Genomic DNA, 19,474 nt, shown 5'->3' on the forward strand with positions numbered 1-19,474 from the left:
CTAACCAATCAATAGCAGTGTTTTCATGATCTAATAGTTATAAAACTGAAAAAAGGAGAGAAATTCAAAGGTTTTATTTTTCAGCTCTGATAGCTAGCAAGATCCAATCTCCTAAAATAGTTTCAATTTCATTCAAATGAACCTCATTCCAACCAGCCTCAGGACTATAGCACTCATGGTGACATGGAAAAACATACAAAAACTTCCAAAACCTTACACGGTATTATAGAGTGTTTATATACCCACATGCTCTACCACTCTACAGAGATCTAGACCATCATTTCCTTCCATCATTTATTCAACCACGTGCAAAGGAGATGACTTCACGCTGCCCAACCTTTTGTTAAGATTTTACCAATTGTACAACTACTTAAAATGAAATTTAAAAAAAAATTCTACCAAGATTTTGGCAAGCTAGTAGTCCTTAGCTCCCATAGTCCCACCCCACACCCCTAGCAGATCTGGACCAGAGAACAGCTGCCCAGGATCAGCAATGCTAAAACTTCAGGCACACACTAAAATAGAAGTCAAGAGCCAGCAAGTCACCAGAAAGTGAGTGCTGGACAAATTGCAAACCTCACCTCTTCTTAGGAGAAACAAACAGAGCATTGCCAAGATACTTTCTCTTTGCTTGTAAAGGCAAGTTCTAGATGTTTCTCTCCAGTGTTTATAATCCCCTAGCATGCTAGTGAGAGACTTAGACAAAGTATAAACTGGGTCACCTATATAAAATCCCCAGGGCCTGCAATCAGAGTGTAATCTCAGGATTAAAACCTGCTACAAATCCAAGCAAGCTTGTTGTCTCCTCAATAACCACTACTGCACTTGAGAAGCAGCCAAAATCTAACCTACATTAATTGAGTTGTTAAAAACATTTTAGGACACACACACATTTCTACTACCCTACCACTGAATGCAAACACCCACTCCCATCCTTCCAAACCATACTTTCTCTCCTCTCCTCCAAATCCAGTACCTGGTAGACAAAGCATATAGTAGGTGCTTGACAACCATATAGGAACTTGACATCGATGACATGCAATTCCTCCAGGCGGATATTAAATGCCTTCAGCTCTTTATTGTCACGATCTAGTGGAATAACTTTGAAAAGACCATCATAGAGTCGCAGGCCAATCATCCGGCACTCAGGGTCAATGATGCCAATAATGCCAGTCTCTGAGGGGCGGCCAATACGATCCTAAGAAATAAAACTGGAATTAGGGAAGAACCTCAATCTCAACCTGGTAAGAGGACACGCACACTTTCTCAGGCCAATTTTATAAGTAGTAAAACTCATAACCTCTATATGACAAGCCAGGGAGCCATATGTCAGTACATTTGTATTTTGCTTTAACACTGGAATCATAACTGTTTCGCTCGCACCTTGGACTATCTGAATGGCTTAGACCCTTAGTGTCAGATCCTGGCACTTCAATATTCTTTGTTGAATCACAATAGGCCTACCCGGAAAACTCTGATCAGCCTGAAGTAAACATCTCACCTGGACATTGCCATGGGCTCGTGTAATGATATCAATGCTCTCGCCACTCTGTTTATACTCCAGGATGCAGGCATTGTACTTAGCTGTCAAGATAAACAGCAGATCCTTGCTCTCCCCCTGGAAATCAACATTGTGCCATCAAAAGAGGTTCTTTCAAAAACAATAACAACCTGTCCAGCCTTTAAGCATCATTCTTTAAGCATGCAAAGCTCTTCAAGAACTTTCCAAATTTCTCCCTAAAGAGAAAATACATGGTGACTGTGTAACATTTACTAGGTATACACCCTAAGGGTATGTACAAAAGGCCAGAAATGCAGCTGGAAAACATCTAGTCCTCATTATCATGATTCTCCATCTCTCTGCTCCATATACTATGTCTTCATCTATGCTTACCCCAGGCTAATCTCAACCATTCCATTCAACTTCTGAAAAATGAATGCAATGCACCCACTAATCTCCAAGTATTTGAAAGAAAAAAAATATGGTAATAAAAATGAAAGCTAAAACAAATCTGTAAGATCTCAACACTGACCTCAAAAAATATGAGTGTTTTGGTCAAAGAATTATAATTAAAGCACTGAACCCATTGTTTTCTGGTCAGATTCAGCTAAGATATAATGAAGCAATGTGGTGAATAGAAACAATTACAGAAATGACTGAAATTTCATTCATATTAACAATGAGTGCTTGTTAATGTGCTAGCCCATGTGTATTTGAATCATTTCATTCTCTAGGTTATCCAGAGAATTGGTTATTATTAGTCATTCCTACTCATAAACAGGGAAAATTAGCCAGGCACCAATAGTTCATGCTTGTAATCCTAGCTACTCAGGAACCTGAGATCTGAGGATCACAATTTGAAGCCAGCTGGGGCTGGAAAGTCCAAAAGACTTTGATCTCCAATTAACTCCCCAAAAGCCAGACATGAAGCTGTGGCTCAAGTGGTAGAGCCCCACCCAGCCTTGAGCTCAAAAGTTAAGGAATAGCACCCAGGCCCTGAGTTCTAGCCCTAACACTGAAACAAATAAACAAAAAACGGGGTAGGGGGAATCACAGCTTTGCAAAGTTAATCAACAATTACAATAACACCTAAAATGAGAATTAATAAAGAATGAAGCTAGGACCACTCCACTCTACGGTCCACCCTCTCAATCACCAAGCAATAATGATCCAAAGAAACAAAACTTGGTAAACTTTCCCCAATGAATCTGTCCTACTTCTGTGAAGCTTATTTACGAAGCATGTACACTGAAATTTGACATTCAAAATATCCAAAAACAGCTACAACTCACACAGATCTTTTGCTGATTGCCTCAGCTGGGAACACTTACCTTGGGCCTGAAAAGCTCCATGACGGCAATCTTCCCATACATGCCCACCTCTTTAACTGGCCGAAGCCCCTCTGCAGTGACCACATAGATCTCTAATCTTGTGTTTTTGGCAATCAACAGATTCAAGTCTTCTGCTGAAGTAAAGTGTCCTGAAAGAGCAGATCCTCTAACTGTTGAAGCTGCAGAAAAGGCCTCCTTCTAAACAATCTTATCACTGACTACCAGAATTCCCACTTATTTCATATATTTAACTAACCCCACTTACTCCACCTTCTTGCCAAACCCAGCATCTCCAAGAATCCCACTTCACACATTCAACAAAACTGCTTCCCTTCACAGGCCGAGGAAACTGGGCTGTACATAGAGGAACAGTGCCACCTCTGAAGGGATGTTTTGTTTTTTTGTTTTACCTCTGGATCACTACTGAATTGTACTTTCCGATCACAGTGGTAGACTGTAATTGAGGTTGCTGGAGTTATCTAAAACCCTCGCAAAACTTTCACGGATGAAGAAAATTCCCAAAGCTTTCTCAGCATTTTTGCCACACCCCTTGCCCTCCCCGGCAATCTACCAATACCACCCCTAACCTCCACCCGCTCTCAGAACTTGTATTCTGGAATCGAGGTTAGCTTTTGTTATAAACGGATGTGTATAATAAAATGTGAGATCTGCATATATAAATCTACGAGTTTGGGACTTCAAGATGAATATTCTCGGGTTGGAGACCTTGGTATCCTTAAGGATTATTACACACACACACACACATTCTCTCTCCCTCTCAACAAATCCAGCAGAGTGACCAACAGACACTTCAAGTAAACAACAGAGCCCCAGGCAAAAAGGGTGGGTCAGGAAAGGGTTCCGCTACCCCTCTTTCCCACTTTCGGCGAGTACGGAAAGGGCTCACAATGCAACCAATACACCACACCTCCGGAGTCCCCCAAGACTCCCCACAGGAAAATTCTAACCTCGAAGTCGCCATCACTGCCGCCCTTCCTCTCCGCCCCCCCCCCCCCCGGCCCGACCACATGAGGACAGTCTAAAGGCACAAACAACTCAGACTTCGCTGTCCGCCCCTCGGGGCCCAGCCCCATCCTCGAAGGCCAAGTGACCTCCTAGGACGAGAAAGGGGGCCCAGACCCTCCATAGCAGCTTCTTAGGCCCAAAGAGAGCGAGTTGGATGGCACGGATCCTCGGAGGTCCCGGGAGGTGGGGGGAGGGAGGGCGCCCGAGAGAAGTTCCGCAGCTGCCAGCGCCTTCCATTCCCGGGGCCCGGTCCTGCCCGCCACCCCCACCCTCAGCCCGGGGCCCAGGGCCTCCCTAGGCCTCGGTTCCCACAGGCTCCCTCCTCCATCAGGGTCGCCCCAGGCCCTGGCAGCCTCACCGGTCACGCAGCCGTTCACGGCGGTGGGTTTCTGTGCCGTTACCACGTAGTTGTACGACATGTTGAGGTTTGGGGCGGCCCGTCAGGAGCGGAGCGGAGCGGAGCAGAGCGACGACAGAGAGACCGACACAAGCTGAGACGGCGAGCCCCCACCCGCACGCAGCCAACTCCACTGCCGCTGCCTCCGCCCCAGAGACAGACACGTTGCAGGCCAGAGCGGCCGCGGTGCGGGGCATGCCGGGACGCTCACCGCCCGCCTCTTGGAGGACTCACGGTGCCCGAGACAGCCAACCAAAGGAAGGACCCGCCCCCTGAGGTCCCGCCTCCTTGTTTTGCCGCCGGAACCCGCAGTACCCGGATGAGGGCGAGCCGTTGGAGGGCTCCGTGCGAAGCCTCGAGTGTGGCGGAGTTGGCCGAGGTCTCTGAGGCGGGAAGGCGGGTTGGTGGCACCGACGAGCGCTACGCGTTCTCACGGCTCGACCGGTGGCCGCCCCCCGCCCCAGACCTTTCTAACACCCGATCCTCTTCCGCCATTGTTCCAGGAGCCCTGGAGTCAGTTCCCTTGAGCGGAGGGAGGAGGGAAGCAGGCCTGCAGAGGCCTAGAGCGGGTAGAGTGGCCGCCATCGGCGCCCAAGCCTGCCCTCACCTGCCTTTAGCATAACCACCTCGCCTCACCTGCGGGCCCGGCATGCTCAACCTGATTTATTCTGCAGGTGGGGAAGGGCCCGGCAGATCGCTTGCCCGACATGATGCTCGCCTTGCCGTACAAATCCTGAACTTCAAAAAACACAAAGCCGCAACTCTGCAGCGGGAAACTTAATGAGCCAGGAGGGCATTGCAGTCAGGCGGGCCTCCTCCAACCCGGGCCGCCTCAGACAGACAGGTTCTCCCGGGGAGCGGCTGGGAGCATCTGCACCATGCCCCGGACTAGCAGACGAGAAAAGCTGAGGCTTACAGGAGAATCTATTTATCTAAGACTCCCTCCAGCAAGTTGAGGGTAGAGGTGTAGAGCGGGGGGGGGGGGGGGGGGGGCTGGATTGTTGAGTGCGAGTGTGCCTTGCACATTCACACAATGAATCCCCCAAAGACTCGGTAGAACAGAGCAGTATGACTTAAACCTTCCCCACTGTAAAGTCTCTGCCTACCTTGCTTTAGAGCTCTGAGTTACCACTAGAAGAAAGAGTACAGGTTTTGTAGGGAGACAAGACCTATTTTTATTTCTTGTGGGGTGTGTTTGTGTGTCCACGCACGCACATGTGCACATGCAGCAAGCATGCTGGTACTGGTGGGGCCTGTACTCATAGAGCATGGACATTATCCTTTAGCTTTTTTGCTCAGTGCTGGCCTTCTACCACTTGAGCCACAGCGCCACCCCTGGTTGGCTTCAAACTGTGATTCCCAGGTGGCGCAGCCTCTTGAGTTACTATAATTACAGGCCTGAGCCATTGACACCCAGCCATGGTTGGCTGAGTCCTGACGTGGGCACCCAGACAAGGGTTTGAATTCTGACACCAGTATGACTTCGGACAAGTCACTAGAGCTCTCTCCCAGAAGTAAAATGAAGTCACAAATAGCTAACTCTGTTCTGGTGAGGTGCCAAGACCGACAGGAGGAGATGTATAAAGATCTTTGTAACTTTTCCACCTTAAAGGATGAAGTTATTCCTTGTGTAACTTTGTACCTTGATTGTGAGGTGGGTGCTGTTCCTTGGCATAAAGACAGCTCCATGCCCCACATGGATCGATCTGTCATGTGGAAGCCAAGTGCGGGGATGAACCTTGATCAGCTCCACGCTGCTGTCCATCTCAAACCCATGTACTAGAGTTTGGACTTGGGTCAAAGTCTGAGGCAGCTCTCTAATGACTACGGTATTGGAGACATGATTGTGCCAGTCGGCTGTGGGTGTCAATGGGTATTAGTAGCTCCTGTCTTGACTGCCCCTGCAGGTGCTGCCACCATCTCTGTGCTCACACCCAGGTAGCACCCTCAGGATTGTCCACCCTGCCGCAGCTCAGTGCAGAAGTGTGAACTCGGCTTGCTTCAGAAGTTCTTCACCATGGTGAGTCCTATGAGAGCCAGAGAGAGGGAGGACTGTGGTCTTGAAGCAATGGGGATACCAGCTCTGGACACCCTGGGCTTTCTTATGCCCCGGCTGGGGAGATGTTGCCACCTCCTGAGGTTTAAAAGACTCATCCTCTCTCAGGGACCAACCCATTTCCCTCCCTTTCCTACAGGCCACAGACCCCATTCAGGGTCCCTCTGAAACCCCTTTGCCTGGGTCTGGGTTATCCATTGAGATTAAAATATTCATAGTTATTTTCTTTAAAAGTCACTATCAGGATGTGGTTCCAGCTCCTGAGTCTGGGCTGCACACGTGCGGGTGGTTCCAGCTCCTGAGTCTGGCCCCTGATCCTGCACACGTGGTCGGCAGTTTTGGCTCCCGAGTCTGGGCTGCGACCAAGGCCCGTCAGTTCACTTTTTGTTCACTTTTTACTTCCCCAATAAATCCGTCTTTTTGTCAAAAAAAAAAAAAAGTCACTATCAGTTACAGAAAGAACCAGGAGGAGGACTGGGAATGTGGCTTAGTGGTAGACTGCTTACCTAGCATGCGTGAGCCCTGGATTCGATTCCTTAGAACCACATAAACAGAAAAATCTGGAAATGGCACTGTGGCTCAAATGGCAGAGCACTAGCTTTGCATACAGAGAGGCTCAGGGACAGAGCTCAGGCTCTCAGTTCAAGCCCCAGGACTGGCAAAAACAACAACAACAAAAAACCCACAAAAAACAGGAAGAACGATCTGTTCTTGAGACTGTGGCATGTGTGGTTTGAGACCACAGTAGAGCTGAGACCTACCGTAGGAGAAGCTCACCGTGTCCCTATGGCTTTGCTCCAGGCCTGCTCTAAAACTGATCTATACAAAAGCAAGCCTTGAACAGATCTGGATTCAGATTTCAGTGTGATACTCACTATCTTTGTGGCCTTTTCAAGGAAGCATGACCTCTCTGAGCCTCTTTTCTTTCATCTGCAACGTGGCAGATGAAGGCCTCTAACCAAGTGTTAGAACAGAATCCTAAGGGCCTCCTATAGTGCCTGACTTCCTTTCCTTTTCCATGCCCTCAGATTATTGGGATCCAGAAATGGCATCAGTCCTCAAGCAAAGCCACTCTCCGGTTCTGGTGGCTGAGAATCTTAGTCAAGACAGAATCTTAGAGGGTGGTAGTGCTCAAGGATGGGCTTGGAGTTAGCATAACTTGCAACTTCATTGTATGACTCACCATTGTAGGCTAAGATCCACATTCTATGTTCTCCCTCTGCCGTCTAACAACTCTCTTCAACTACTCAGAAAAGCAACATGAGGAAGGAAACGGGAGGATTTTATTGTTGTCATTACGTTTAATGTACTAGGTGAATTTCCTTTGGTGTACCCCATGTGGTTACTGTATATGATTTTGGTACACTCGATATTGTATATATGCTAACCTGAACTAGGGAAGGGAAAGAAAAATAAGGGAGGGTGTAACAAATATGACAAGAAATGTACTCACTACCTTATTATGTAACTGTACCCCCTCTGTACAGTCAATAAAATTTAATTAAAAAAAAAACAAAAAAACATGGGGCTGGGAATATGGCCTAGTGGCAAGACTGCTTGCCTCGTATACATGAAACCTCGGTTCGATTCCCCAGCACCACATATATAGAAAACAGCCAGAAGTGGCGCTATGGCTCAAGTGGCAGAGTGCTAGCCTTGAGCAAAAAGAAGCCAGGGACAGTGCTTAGGCCCTGAGTTCAAGCTCTAGGACAAAAACAACATGAGGAGGCTAGAACAGAATCACACACACTCGGACACTTGCTGGCTATGTGACTTAACTGTGCCTCCCTCTGCTCCCTGGGCTAATCTTTCCTCTACAGGGTTGTTGGAAAGTTAAATGAGACATGTTTAAGAGTACTTAGAGATGGACCTGGCTCTTTGTGTCTGCCTAGCAAATGTAGCCAGTTTTCTTATTCTGCTTGCAAGCAGATCTGGGATACTCATCCATAAATAGGTCTGTCCCTGGTCCCACCTGGGCAGTAGAAAGACTGTCAGAGAGATATCAGGGCTGCATTTTTCACAAAAAAGTCAGATTCCCCTGATCAAGAAGGCATTAAGGTAGACAGAACCTTGCCAGGACCTGGTTCAACTGTAGGCCACTAGGTGGTGCTTGCCAAGGCCTGGCTCAAGCTTCCTGCCACTAGGTGGCGCTGGGCCTCTTAATCAACAGATCTTACTGTCTCCTAGGACAAAGCCAGAGGCTACAATCCTAGCCTTAGCACTGGTGTTTATCTGGCTTCAACGTTCCAAAGCCTGTTTTAAAAGTTTTTCTTTATTTCGTGGCTTTTATATTACAGGCATAAGCTCTACAGTTATAATTCTGTGTTTTACAAAGCAAGACTTGACCTCAGTAGTGTATTTTCAGTGAGTTCTGACAGCTTCAGAGAGGCAGGAGTTCAAGCCCATGGTTTACAGAGCTCTCAACCACTCTAGCTCACATGCAGTTCCTCTCTACCTGCATCTCTGTATCAAGTCTGTGTGACAGGACTGCTCTAGTTCTCTGGCATTCTGCTCCACTCTCTGTCCCAAGTTTCCTCCTGTCGCTCACGAGGCCCTTGTTGACCTCCTCCTGCCAGCCCCTTGCTCAGGTCGCCCTCTACTGCCTTCTGTACCCACCTCCCTGCTTCAACCTCCAGTGGCTTAGGCTCCCTTCTGCATAGAATGTCCTCATTCCACCCCACTATCTGCTTCCTTTTGCCTGCTTAGCGCCTACTCATCCTTCACAAACACTTTTAGGGTTCCTTCAGGAAGTCAAGATCACCTCCTTTATACCCCCAGGGCACATATATGCTTCTCTCGCGTGGCCCATGGAAATGATCTTTGGGGGGGGGGGGCGGTGGCAGGAATAGCATTTTTGTTTGTGTGCACACTGGGCCTTGGCCCATCAGGAAGTTGTATTGGAGGCCCAGCTGCAGCATGGGGGGATGGGGAGAGCTGTGTAGCCCCTTTTCCTGGCTCAAGATCCTCAGCTGAGGCTCTTTCTCTGACAAAAGAAACACAGGTCCCAATTCCATTAGTATTTATGCTGAGTACTCTAACTTTTCCCACATTCTTTGTATTGAAACTATTTTGAGGGGATAGATAGACTGAAACTGGGGTAAAGGGTTTATAAATTAGGCGTTGAATTTAAAAAGCCACAAATTAAGCTCAGTGCTGGTGGCTCATACCTATAATCCTAGATATGCAGGTGGCTAAGATCCATTCAAAGCCAATCTGGACAGACAAATCCAGGAGACACTTACCACAATTAACCAGCAAAAAGCTGGAAGTGGAGGTGTGGCTCAAGTGGTAGAGTGCCAATCTTGAGCAAAAAAGCTAAGGGATAGCAGCTTGATGCTAAATTTAAGCCCTAGTACACACACATACACACACATACACACACACACACACACACACACACACACACACACACGGGCATTTATATTCCCAGGGAGGATGGAGTGTCCCTGCTGACCACACCAAGACCTTCCTCTGTGTTCCTCCCCACAGACCTCCAAGAAGCTGGTGAACTCAGTGGTAGGCTGTGCTGATGATGCGCTTGCTGGCCTGGTGGCCTGCAACCCCCACCTGCAGCTCCTACAGGGCCACCGTGTGGCCCTCCGCTCTGACCTGGACAGCCTCAAGGGCCGGGTGGCACTGCTGTCAGGTGGAGGTTCTGGCCATGAACCCGCCCATGCTGGTGAGTGCCCTGGGCTGAGGGTGAACGGCGCTGAATGAAAAGACTGGGGCTCCTGAAGACCCTCAGCACTACCGGGAGGTGCCAGCCAGTCAGAGCTCAGGCCAGTTAGGAAGGGGCCTGGTTCTCCCTATGCTGTATGTAATCTGGGGCTCATCACAGCCACTGAGTCTCTGGATCTTGGTTTATATGGCTGTAGAGGTGGATGGGACCAGAGGGATCGCCCACATGAAGATCTGGGGGTCTTCCAGCACAAGCACGAACACAATAGGACTAAGCCAGTCATGAAGCCCACATACATGGGACACACAGCCCCCACCCAGCATTGTCACCCCTCCCTTCCTCCTCTGCAGGTTTCATCGGGAAAGGCATGCTGACAGGGGTCATTGCGGGAGCCGTGTTTGCCTCCCCGGCAGTGGGCAGCATCCTGGCAGCCATCAGAGCTGTAGCCCAGGCGGGCACAGGTGAGGCTAGCATGTGGGAGAGAGCTGGGGGGGCACATCGGCAGTGGTTGAAGGCAAGCACTAACAGGAGGGCTCTGCTGGTGACTCCCCACAGTGGGGACCCTCCTTATTGTTAAGAACTACACTGGGGACTGCCTCAACTTCGGTTTGGCTCGAGAGCAGGCCCAGGCTGAGGGCATCCCTGTGGAGATGGTGGTCGTTGGAGATGACAGTGCCTTCACTGTCCTGAAGAAGACAGGCCGGCGGGGCCTCTGTGGCACCGTGCTTATCCACAAGGTGAGCCTCCTTGCTTCCCCAATCACTGAGGTTGGCTGTGCCCCCTCCCAGATTCCCCCTAGGAGAGCCTGGTAATGACCTCTCCTTCACCCTGACCCAGCAAGGGCCCATCATCCTCTCAAGCCCCAAATATAGCATTCTCCCAGACTGGCTCCCTTTCCTTCCCTACGCCAAGCCCATGCCCGGCCACTTGCCCTGTGCTGGTACTTAGCCCTCTGTCACAGCATCCGCTTCGCATGCTGCCTTCTTGCCTTGCCATGGTGCAAAGCACATCCGCTCACACCCACAGGTGGCAGCCACCTCCCACTGGGCTCCCCTGTCCCCTGGCTGCCCTCCTGTCTGGCCCTCCTGTCATGCTACTGCTGCCACCAACAGGTGGCTTTTAAAAGTACCAATGTCGGGGGCTGGGGATATGGCCTAGTGGCAAGAGTGCTTGTCTCATATACATGAAGCCCTGGGTTCAATTCCCCAGCACCACATATACAGAAAACGGCCAGAAGTGGCGCTGTGGCTCAAGTGGCAGAGTGCTAGCCTTGAGAAGAAAAAAAAAGAAGAAGCCAGGGTCAGTGCTCAGGCTCTGAGTCCAACCCCCAGGACTGGCCAAAATAAATAAAGACTCACCATATTGAAAGGTTAGTAGAAAAGAATATATTAAAAGTGCCAATCTTCCTACATTGAAGAGGCTGAGGCAGGAGAATCATGAATTCAAGGCTAGTTTGAACTACATAACTAGGTTCTGTCTCAAAAAAATTGTAGGAGGTTGTGCGATAGAGAAGGCACACTGAGGTGGGTTGCACATACCCCTGCCTTGTGAATTTCCCATCAACATAGGTTGGGCCAGGTGCCCACCACCGTCTTGATCCACCTCATGGCCTCCCCAGCTTTACCTCCCATTAACCCCACCTTCCCTGGGCCCACTGGGCTGGGGCTTTTCTCTGTAGCTTTGCTTATGTCATATCTATAGCCTGGAAAATCTTTCCAGCTAACTACGGCCATTCATTCCATAGAAGCCCTGCTCTGATGTCTCCAGTGAGGCTCTTACTAATGGCCCCAAGGCCCCAGGCTGCCTGGAGTTCCCCCAGTGTTCCCTCGGGTTCCTGCTGTGGACTCTGCTAGGAGTTGCCATGATGTTCATTTTCAATGTGGCCCATCTGCTTTCCCACCCCTCTCCCATGGCCCTCTGAAGGCAGGGCCATGGCTCAGTCATCTTTGTTTCTTTTCAGCACAAATTAGATACCACAAGCAAATTGAATGGGTTGGGGGGTGGGTGGGTGGATGAACCACAGTATGTATGCTAACATATATTCTTGAAAGCATTCTAGACAGAAATCAGGAACGTGCCCACCAACATTCTGTGTGACACTGGACAAGTCATCTTCCCTCTCTGGGACAGTTTCCCTATTTGTAAAGTCCCTTCCAGTCCCAATACATTAGAACCAGGGGTGGGGGGGGGGGCGGTGTAGTTAGAGGGGGAAATGAACTAAGAGTCATGAATGCTAGGCAAATGCTCTACCATTGAGCCACATTCCCAACCCCAGACAGGAATTCTTGGGTTTTGTTGTTGTTGTTGTTTTTGCCAGTCCTGGGGCTTAAACTCAGGGCCTGAGCACTGTCCCTAGTTTCTTTTTCTTTTTTTTTTTTTTTTTTTTTTTTTTGCCAGTCCTGGGACTTGGACTCAGGGCCTGAGCACTGTCCCTGGCTTCTTGCTCAAGGCTAGCACTCTGCCACTTGAGCCACAGCACCACTTCTGGCCATTTTCTGTATATGTGGTGCTGGGGAATCGAACCCAGGGCCTCATGTATACAAGGCAAGCACTCTTGCCACTAGGCCATATCCCCAGCCCCCTAGTTTCTTTTTGCTCAAGGCTAGCACTCTACCACTTGAGCCACAGTGCCACTTCTGGCCTTTTCTATATATGTGGTGCTGAGGAATCGAACCTAGGGCTTCACGTATACAAGGCAAGCACTCTTGCCACTAGGCCATGTTCCCAGCCTCTAGACTGGAATTCTTGAAGGCTGCCAGCAGGTACATTGTGAATAAGGGGAGGACACTCTCCTGTCTTGAATGTGATAGGCCACGTCAAGTGGTGATCCTGAAACTCTCCCTTCCCAACAAGAAATTCCTTGGCCTGCCTCCCTTGACCCTCAGTGGTTCAATGACTCCTTCCCCTGGGGGTTCTCTGTGTGGCTGCAGGTGGCAGGTGCCCTTGCTGAGGCAGGCATGGGGCTGGAGGAGATCACAAAGCGGGTGAGCGTGGTGGCCAAGGCCATGGGTGAGTGCCAGCCAATGGATGGGGGCTGGGACAGACCCAGGGGCTAGCAGCAGAGTCCTGTCTACTGCCTGGAGGAAGTGGGAAGGGCTTTCCAGGTTATTCTCTTGGGCTGGGGGAAGGTCTCATTGGGGGGGATGTCCCAAAACTTGGTTACTGTGGAGACCAGAACCTGGGTTTTCTCTCATCACTGAGATGAAGAGTCCAGTAGACTTGTTCAGAGAAGAGGATGCCTGAGACCATGGCTCCTGAGGCTTGTCCTGATGTCTGATACCAAGAACAAAGCAGTCATCCCATTTCTCACTTGTCCTAGGTACCCTGGGGGTGAGTTTATCCTCCTGCAGCGTCCCAGGCTCCAAACCCACCTTTGAGCTCGCAGCGGATGAGGTGGAGCTGGGCTTAGGTAAGTCTGTTGGCACTCCTGTCCCAGCATCATGCTCCTCTGCTTTGGGTGTTGCCCACCTCTTTCTGGAGCCATCTACCCATCGGTCCTTTCTGCTTATCTGGAACTGTGCCCTAGGTGGTCTGGAGATTCCTAAGGGGGCACTTGAGGCCCAGCGTGGCCCTGATTTTTTACCTGCTTTGCTGTCCACATTAGGGCTCTGGCTACCTGGATCTCTGTGTACCACCTACCTCACCTTTACTCATACCATTTCACATCCTTCCACACCTGCCCAGATGTAGCTGTTTTGGCAAAGGCCATTAGAGGCCACCATGCCGTGACCTGAAGGCATTTCCCCTTCCTCTCACATTTTTCTCTCTCTCTTTCTTTTCCTTCTTTCCTTCCTTCCTTCCTTCTTTCCTTCCTTCCTCCTTTCCTCCCTCCCTCCCTCCTTCCCTCCTCCCCTCCACTCCTTTCCCTTCCCCTCCCCTCCCCTCTCCTCTCCTCTCCTCCCCTTCCTTTCTTTCTGTGTCAGTACTAGGACTTGAGTACAAGTCCTGAGCACTGTCCCTAACATTTTTCATTCAAGGCTGGTGCTCAACCACTTGAGCCACACCTCTACTTCCAGTTTTTGCTGGTTAATTGGAGGTAAAAGTCTTATGGACTTTCTTGTCTAGTCTGGCTTCAAACTGGTCTTCAGATCTCAGCCTTCTGAGTATCTGGGATTGCAGGTGTGAGCCACCAGCACCCAGCACCTCCCTACGCCTCTGAAACGATGCTCATTGGCCTCCCAGGCCTTGCTGTGACCACCTCTAGTTAAAGCTACTCGGTTCCTGGCAGTCTTCACCACCATGCCATGAACTCCCAGAGAATAAAGACCATGTTACTCATTACTCTGCCCCTTCTCACCTGCTGCCCACATTCGCAGTGCCTGGCTTAGTGTCAAGTGCCTGGTAAGCCCTTGACAGAAAAGCTCCAGACCCTGAGCTGGTGAGCAGTGACTGCATCTCTCCACAGGAATCCACGGGGAAGCTGGTGTGCGCCGAGTAAAGGTTTGTGGACTCCCTGCCCAGCCTGGCCCAAGGCCAAGGTCCCCCAGACACAGCTCATTCCTGACTCGCTTTGACAGATGGCACCTGCTGATGAGATTGTCACACTCATGCTCAACCACATGACAGATACCTCCAGTGCATCCCATGTGTCAGTGCCATCAGGTGAGTAGCCGTCTCCCCTCTCTCAGCCTGTTGTACCCTTCTGGGTAGAGGGCACCTAAATATCTCCCATCGATCTACAGGCTCTTCTGTGGTACTGATGGTCAACAACCTGGGTGGCCTCTCTTTCCTGGAGCTTGGCATCATAGCTGATGCTGCTGTGCGTGCTCTGGGTGAGTCGGTGGCCCTCCAGCCCTTTACAGCTGGACATAAGAAAAGCAGCTGGAGTGGGGGGTCTCATGACGGATCAGAACATATGCTGTGCAACTCACACGGGCTTGAGTTAAATCACTGCTTTTGCCACTTAATTGCTGTTTTCGTGTCCATAATTTGGGAGTAATTACAGTACGTACTTTATCGGGTGGTTGGGATTCAATGAGATTAAATATACGTAAGACATCTAACATTTTGCCTGGCACATGGTAAAGGCTCAGTAAATGAGACCTATAATTACCTACCAGTCCCTCAAGAGCGGACTCCTCAGGGGATGTGGTGATTTGAGCTAGCACTGAGGGATGTTCTAAAGAAATCAAGCCATCTCCCTACTGACCTCAGCCTCAGCCTCCAGGGCCCTTGTGTTTCTCTATTATTGTTTGCATGAGATGCTCTGGGATGGGGGTTGGGGACCAGTACTCATCCCTCTTCCATGGACTCCCATGCTTGGCATTACAGAGGGCCGTGGGGTCAAGGTGGCCCGGGCCCTGGTGGGCACCTTCATGTCAGCACTGGAGATGCCTGGTGTTTCTCTCACGCTCCTGCTGGTGGATGAGCCCCTTCTGACACTAATAGGTGAGACCCTCAATCATCCACGCCAAGGCTCCTTGTCATATGTCCCATCAGGCTGACCATGACAGCTAGCCTTCTGACCCTGAGATGCTGCCCTTTCTGGCTTCTCTAGCCCACCTCCAGCTTTCACTTGACGGGAGGACCCTTCTTACATCTTCCAGATCCTTCCCCGGGGACCTCCTCCACACTCCCTTGTATGCAGTAGATACTCGGGTCATACTTGTCGAAGTGAACTCCCTTCCCAAGGTTAAGTGGGGAGCCAAGGTCCCCCTTGGTCCCTGGCTGGCCAGCCATGGCTAAGAGATTATCTGTGACACCTGTGTCAGATGCCGAAACCACTGCAGCAGCCTGGCCTAATGTGGCTAAGGTCTCTGTGACGGGGCGGAAGAGGAGCCGGGCAGCCCCCATTGAGCCCCAGGAGGCCCCTGATTCCACTGAGGCAAGAGGTACCAGGCCCTGCTGTTGGGGGAGGGGCAGGCAATCCTCAGTGGGTCACCGTTGGCTTGAGTTCCACTGGGTATGGATGTGAGCCATGGAGTATGCGGGGGGCCTTGGCACCCATACCTGTCACACCAGTCCAGTGCAGCTGTGAGAAGGGCTAGGCAGACTTCCACCCACCATCCTGCTTCGCTAGGTGTAGCCTCAAAGCAGATGGAGTTTGTGTTGGAGCGAGTGTGTACTACCCTGCTGGGCCTGGAGGAGCACCTGAATGCCCTGGACCGGGCTGCTGGGGACGGGGACTGTGGCACCACCCACAGCCGTGCTGCCAAAGGTTGGTGTCTGGGCCTCTGGATGAAACACTGAGATTTGGGAACTTTATGGAATAATTTCCACAATATTTAGGCAGTTGCTGTGGGGTCACCCCCTCTTCCTTTGCTAAGTGAGATCAATCACAAAACCCCTTCATCAGCTTCTCTAAAAGACGTGTGCTTTTCACACTATGTGGGGAAAACCACGGGACCATAATTTATCAGTCATCCTTTTTCTGTTTACCCATACCGGTGAAAAGCTCTTAATTGTCCAGCACTGTTCATTCAAGACAATTGTATTTACTGCCCATCTAAGCCGGACACTCATCTCTGTGGTTACAGAGTGAGCAAAGCAGGCAGGAATCACCACCTTAGTGAATGCGATGGATCAATAAAACACAGAGGATGTTAATGGAAAGGGCTGAGGAGAGAAAATGAGGCAGAATATATTGGATGACCTTGCTATTGCTCTGTACCTGTAGCCATCCAGGGATGGCTAAAGGAGTGCCCACCTCCTGCCAGCCCTGCCCAGCTCCTCTCCAAGTTATCTCTTCTGCTGCTAGAGAAGATGGGAGGCTCGTCAGGGGCGGTAAGTGCCAGCAGCCTCCAGGGTGGCAGGGCTGACAGGGAGACTGTCCCTGTGACAGAAGCCCGAGCCAGCTCCTTGTACGAGCGCAGCTGTGTGGCCCTCTGCCTCTCAGCTCTACGGCCTGTTCCTGACTGCGGCTGCTCAGCCCCTCAAGACCAAAACTGACCTCCCAGCCTGGTCAGCTGCCATGGATGCCGGCCTGGAGGCCATGCAGAAGTGAGCCAGAGCCCTGAGCCTTGGACCAAGGGTGTGCTGAGGGAGGTAGTGGATGGATGTCACCTGTTCCCACAGGTAGAGTCACCCCTTACACTGAGCCGTGTTTATTCCTCTGCCAGGTATGGAAAGGCTGCACCCGGGGACAGGACGATGGTATGTATTCAGGCTACGGCTGTCCCTTTCTCCTTTTGAGCCTGCGTGCTCTGAAGGCCACCCTCAGGGGCAGGGCCTTCCCTCAACCACTCTTTCCTTCACCCTGTCCAGCTGGATTCTCTATGGGCAGCAGGACAGGAGCTCCAAGCCTGGAAGAGCCCAGGGGCCGATCTCTTCCCAGTTCTGACCAAAGCAGTCAAGGTGAGTAGGGATGGCCTAGCTACCCCGGAAGCCGGCTTAGAGCCAGCAGGCTCCCATTCATCTCCATGCAGCCGAGCAAGTTAATGGTCTTCCTGAGCCTCCATTTTGTCTGTAAAATAGAGGCGAGTGCCTGTCTCAGCAGTGGTCATGCAGCTCAGGAGACACCCTGAGCCCAGCACAGTGTCTGGGACACAGCAGGAGCTCAGCAAATGTCTCTCTCCCTGCTACAAGCAGCTGAGAGGTGATTTTCCACTCAGTGATGGCACAAAAGGGTGCTGGCAGGGTGGGGAAAGGGGTCCAGGGTCAGACCACGTAGCATGTAGGCCAGCGACCTGTCTTGAGACTCTGCCCACATTACCTCAGAGTGCAGAAGCAGCCGCGGAAGCTACTAAGAACATGGAAGCTGGAGCCGGGAGAGCCAGTTACATCAGCTCGGCGAGGCTGGAGCAGCCAGACCCTGGGGCAGTGGCCGCCGCCGCCATTCTCCGAGCCATCTTAGAGGTTTTACAGAGTCAGGCAGCATGACTGCCTCCCTCAGCCTCAGCCCTCTCTCACTGATGTGCAGAGGTGTCCGTTGTCACTTCCTCTGCCTTCCAACACTCACCTTCCCGCTCTCTCACCGCCGGGCCTATCCCGAGACCAGTAGGAAACCCTCCAAAGCTCAGAACTGGTCCCCACAGACAGCACTGGGCTGGCCTGGGCCATTTCCTCCCCAGCGCTGCCTTCTCCCTCCTCAGGGAGGTGGAGTTCTAGGTCCTCACCCAGCCCCAGCTAGCACTGGGCATTGGTGATAAGACATTTCCCGGAAGACTCCAACCCCCCCTCTCTCTACAAGGCCTTCTGTACCTCAGCCCAAGTGAGCATGGAAGGGAAGATAATAAAGCATATTGAAGCCATAAACGTGCCACTGCTGTGAGGGAACCTTTGCCCTGGCTATGGTGATCAAGATCCCATCCTACCAGGAAGTTCCTCGCCTCTTGCATCTGAGGCAGGCTCTGCTTGGCCCGCTGGTTCACGGGGACCCCGTCCCTGTCCTTCCAGACATACAGCCTATCAGGTATGTGTGGGAAGGCTAGAAAGCTGCTCAGCAACAGAAGGAAAAGAAGTCCTCACCTTTCAAGACAGTTTAGATCAGAACCTGCAGCTACCTAAGCCGCCAGGTCTCTTTCTAGAACAATCACTGATAGCCCTGAACAAACAGGCTGCCTTGGTAGAAAACACACAGAACACACCTGTTATGTCCTCAGCACAGAGGTAGTTCAAGACACTGGCTAGCCATGGCTCACATCCACCACTTGGAATCCGGTGTTGCTTTAAACCAGCTGCCATCTGAGATCTGTTGGTCAGCTAGATAACCATCTCCCATAGCTAGGGCAGGGTTCAGATAAGCTGACAAAGGCGAGGACAGTGGTCAGAGTGCCCTTCTGGTGTCCACTGCCACATAGATCATAGCTGGTCGTACTTGGAAGGGATCCTCACCACCTTTTTTGCCCACATTTGACTGTGGGCTCTGTGCACTTCTCTGCCTAGGATTTCTTGTTAGTTTTTGTTTTGTTTTGTTTTTGGTGCCTGGACTGAGGCTTGAACTCAGAAAGAACCTGAATGCTCTCTTTTTGCTTTTTCACTCAAAGCTAGTGCTCTACCACTTGAGCCACATCTCAGCTCCTGGTTTTTTTCTGGTTAATTGGGAATAAGAATCTCAGACTTTTCCTGCTTGGTCTGGCTTAGTTTGAAGTTATCTTCAGATCTTAGCCTCATGAGCAGCTGGGATTATAAGCGTTGAGTCACCAGTATCAAGATCTGCCCAGTTTCTTGTCTATCAGTTTCACCACAGGTCCCTGATGACAAACATGGTTGTCACTGTGCACAGGGACATGTATCCAAAGCTGGGAAGCAGACTGGCTTCAGAGTGGCCAGAGATCCAAACTCTGCCCCTACCTGGCCAGGTGACCTTTCTGAGTCTTGTCTAGATTATAAAACATGTTTTCTTTTCCTCATGAGGTGAGCAAGTGCCCCCAAAGTCATTAACTATTAAGGACACCCCCACATACATGAATCGCATGCAGTTCCATGAAGACAACTGTGTGTCCTTACAGTGCCCTCTTCTTTGCCCTCCCCAGATTGAGGAGGCTTTTACAAGTGGCCCCGGTGCTCATTGCTCATTTACCTATTATTTCAGCCCAGGCTTTTG

The 19,474-nt window shown here is 50.7% G+C and overlaps 2 protein-coding genes across 3 annotated transcripts in view; one reads left to right on the plus strand and one right to left on the minus strand.

The window, feature by feature from the left end:
* The window catches only part of Ddb1 (damage specific DNA binding protein 1), a 29,110-nt gene extending 24,683 nt beyond the window's left edge, over positions 1 to 4,427 (minus strand). The window contains exons 1-4 of one of the 2 annotated variants that reach the window (XM_048361160.1): positions 4,217 to 4,427; positions 2,833 to 2,981; positions 1,502 to 1,618; positions 977 to 1,198 (exon numbers count right to left, since the gene is read on the minus strand). In XM_048361160.1, the coding sequence (XP_048217117.1) occupies positions 977 to 1,198; positions 1,502 to 1,618; positions 2,833 to 2,981; positions 4,217 to 4,277 (549 nt within the window). In that variant the 5' untranslated portion in view covers positions 4,278 to 4,427. The remainder of the gene's footprint in view (positions 1 to 976; positions 1,199 to 1,501; positions 1,619 to 2,832; positions 2,982 to 4,216) is intronic. The other variant, XM_048361159.1, reaches the window with a different exon arrangement.
* A 1,664-nt stretch (positions 4,428 to 6,091) lies between these two features.
* Positions 6,092 to 18,179, plus strand: Tkfc (triokinase and FMN cyclase). Its single transcript, XM_048361161.1, has 17 exons — positions 6,092 to 6,275; positions 9,801 to 9,990; positions 10,341 to 10,451; positions 10,546 to 10,727; positions 12,921 to 12,999; positions 13,310 to 13,399; positions 14,396 to 14,430; positions 14,508 to 14,592; positions 14,673 to 14,762; positions 15,262 to 15,378; positions 15,702 to 15,821; positions 16,010 to 16,147; positions 16,607 to 16,713; positions 16,826 to 16,929; positions 17,049 to 17,082; positions 17,194 to 17,283; positions 17,647 to 18,179. The coding sequence occupies exons 1-17, from the start codon at positions 6,273 to 6,275 to the stop codon at positions 17,806 to 17,808; spliced, it is 1,737 nt and encodes a 578-aa protein (XP_048217118.1). The 5' UTR covers positions 6,092 to 6,272; the 3' UTR covers positions 17,809 to 18,179.
* The last annotated feature ends 1,295 nt before the right edge of the window (positions 18,180 to 19,474 follow it).

This window comes from Perognathus longimembris, chromosome 13 (assembly GCF_023159225.1).
Source record: "Perognathus longimembris pacificus isolate PPM17 chromosome 13, ASM2315922v1, whole genome shotgun sequence".
Lineage (NCBI taxonomy): Eukaryota > Metazoa > Chordata > Mammalia > Rodentia > Heteromyidae > Perognathus > Perognathus longimembris.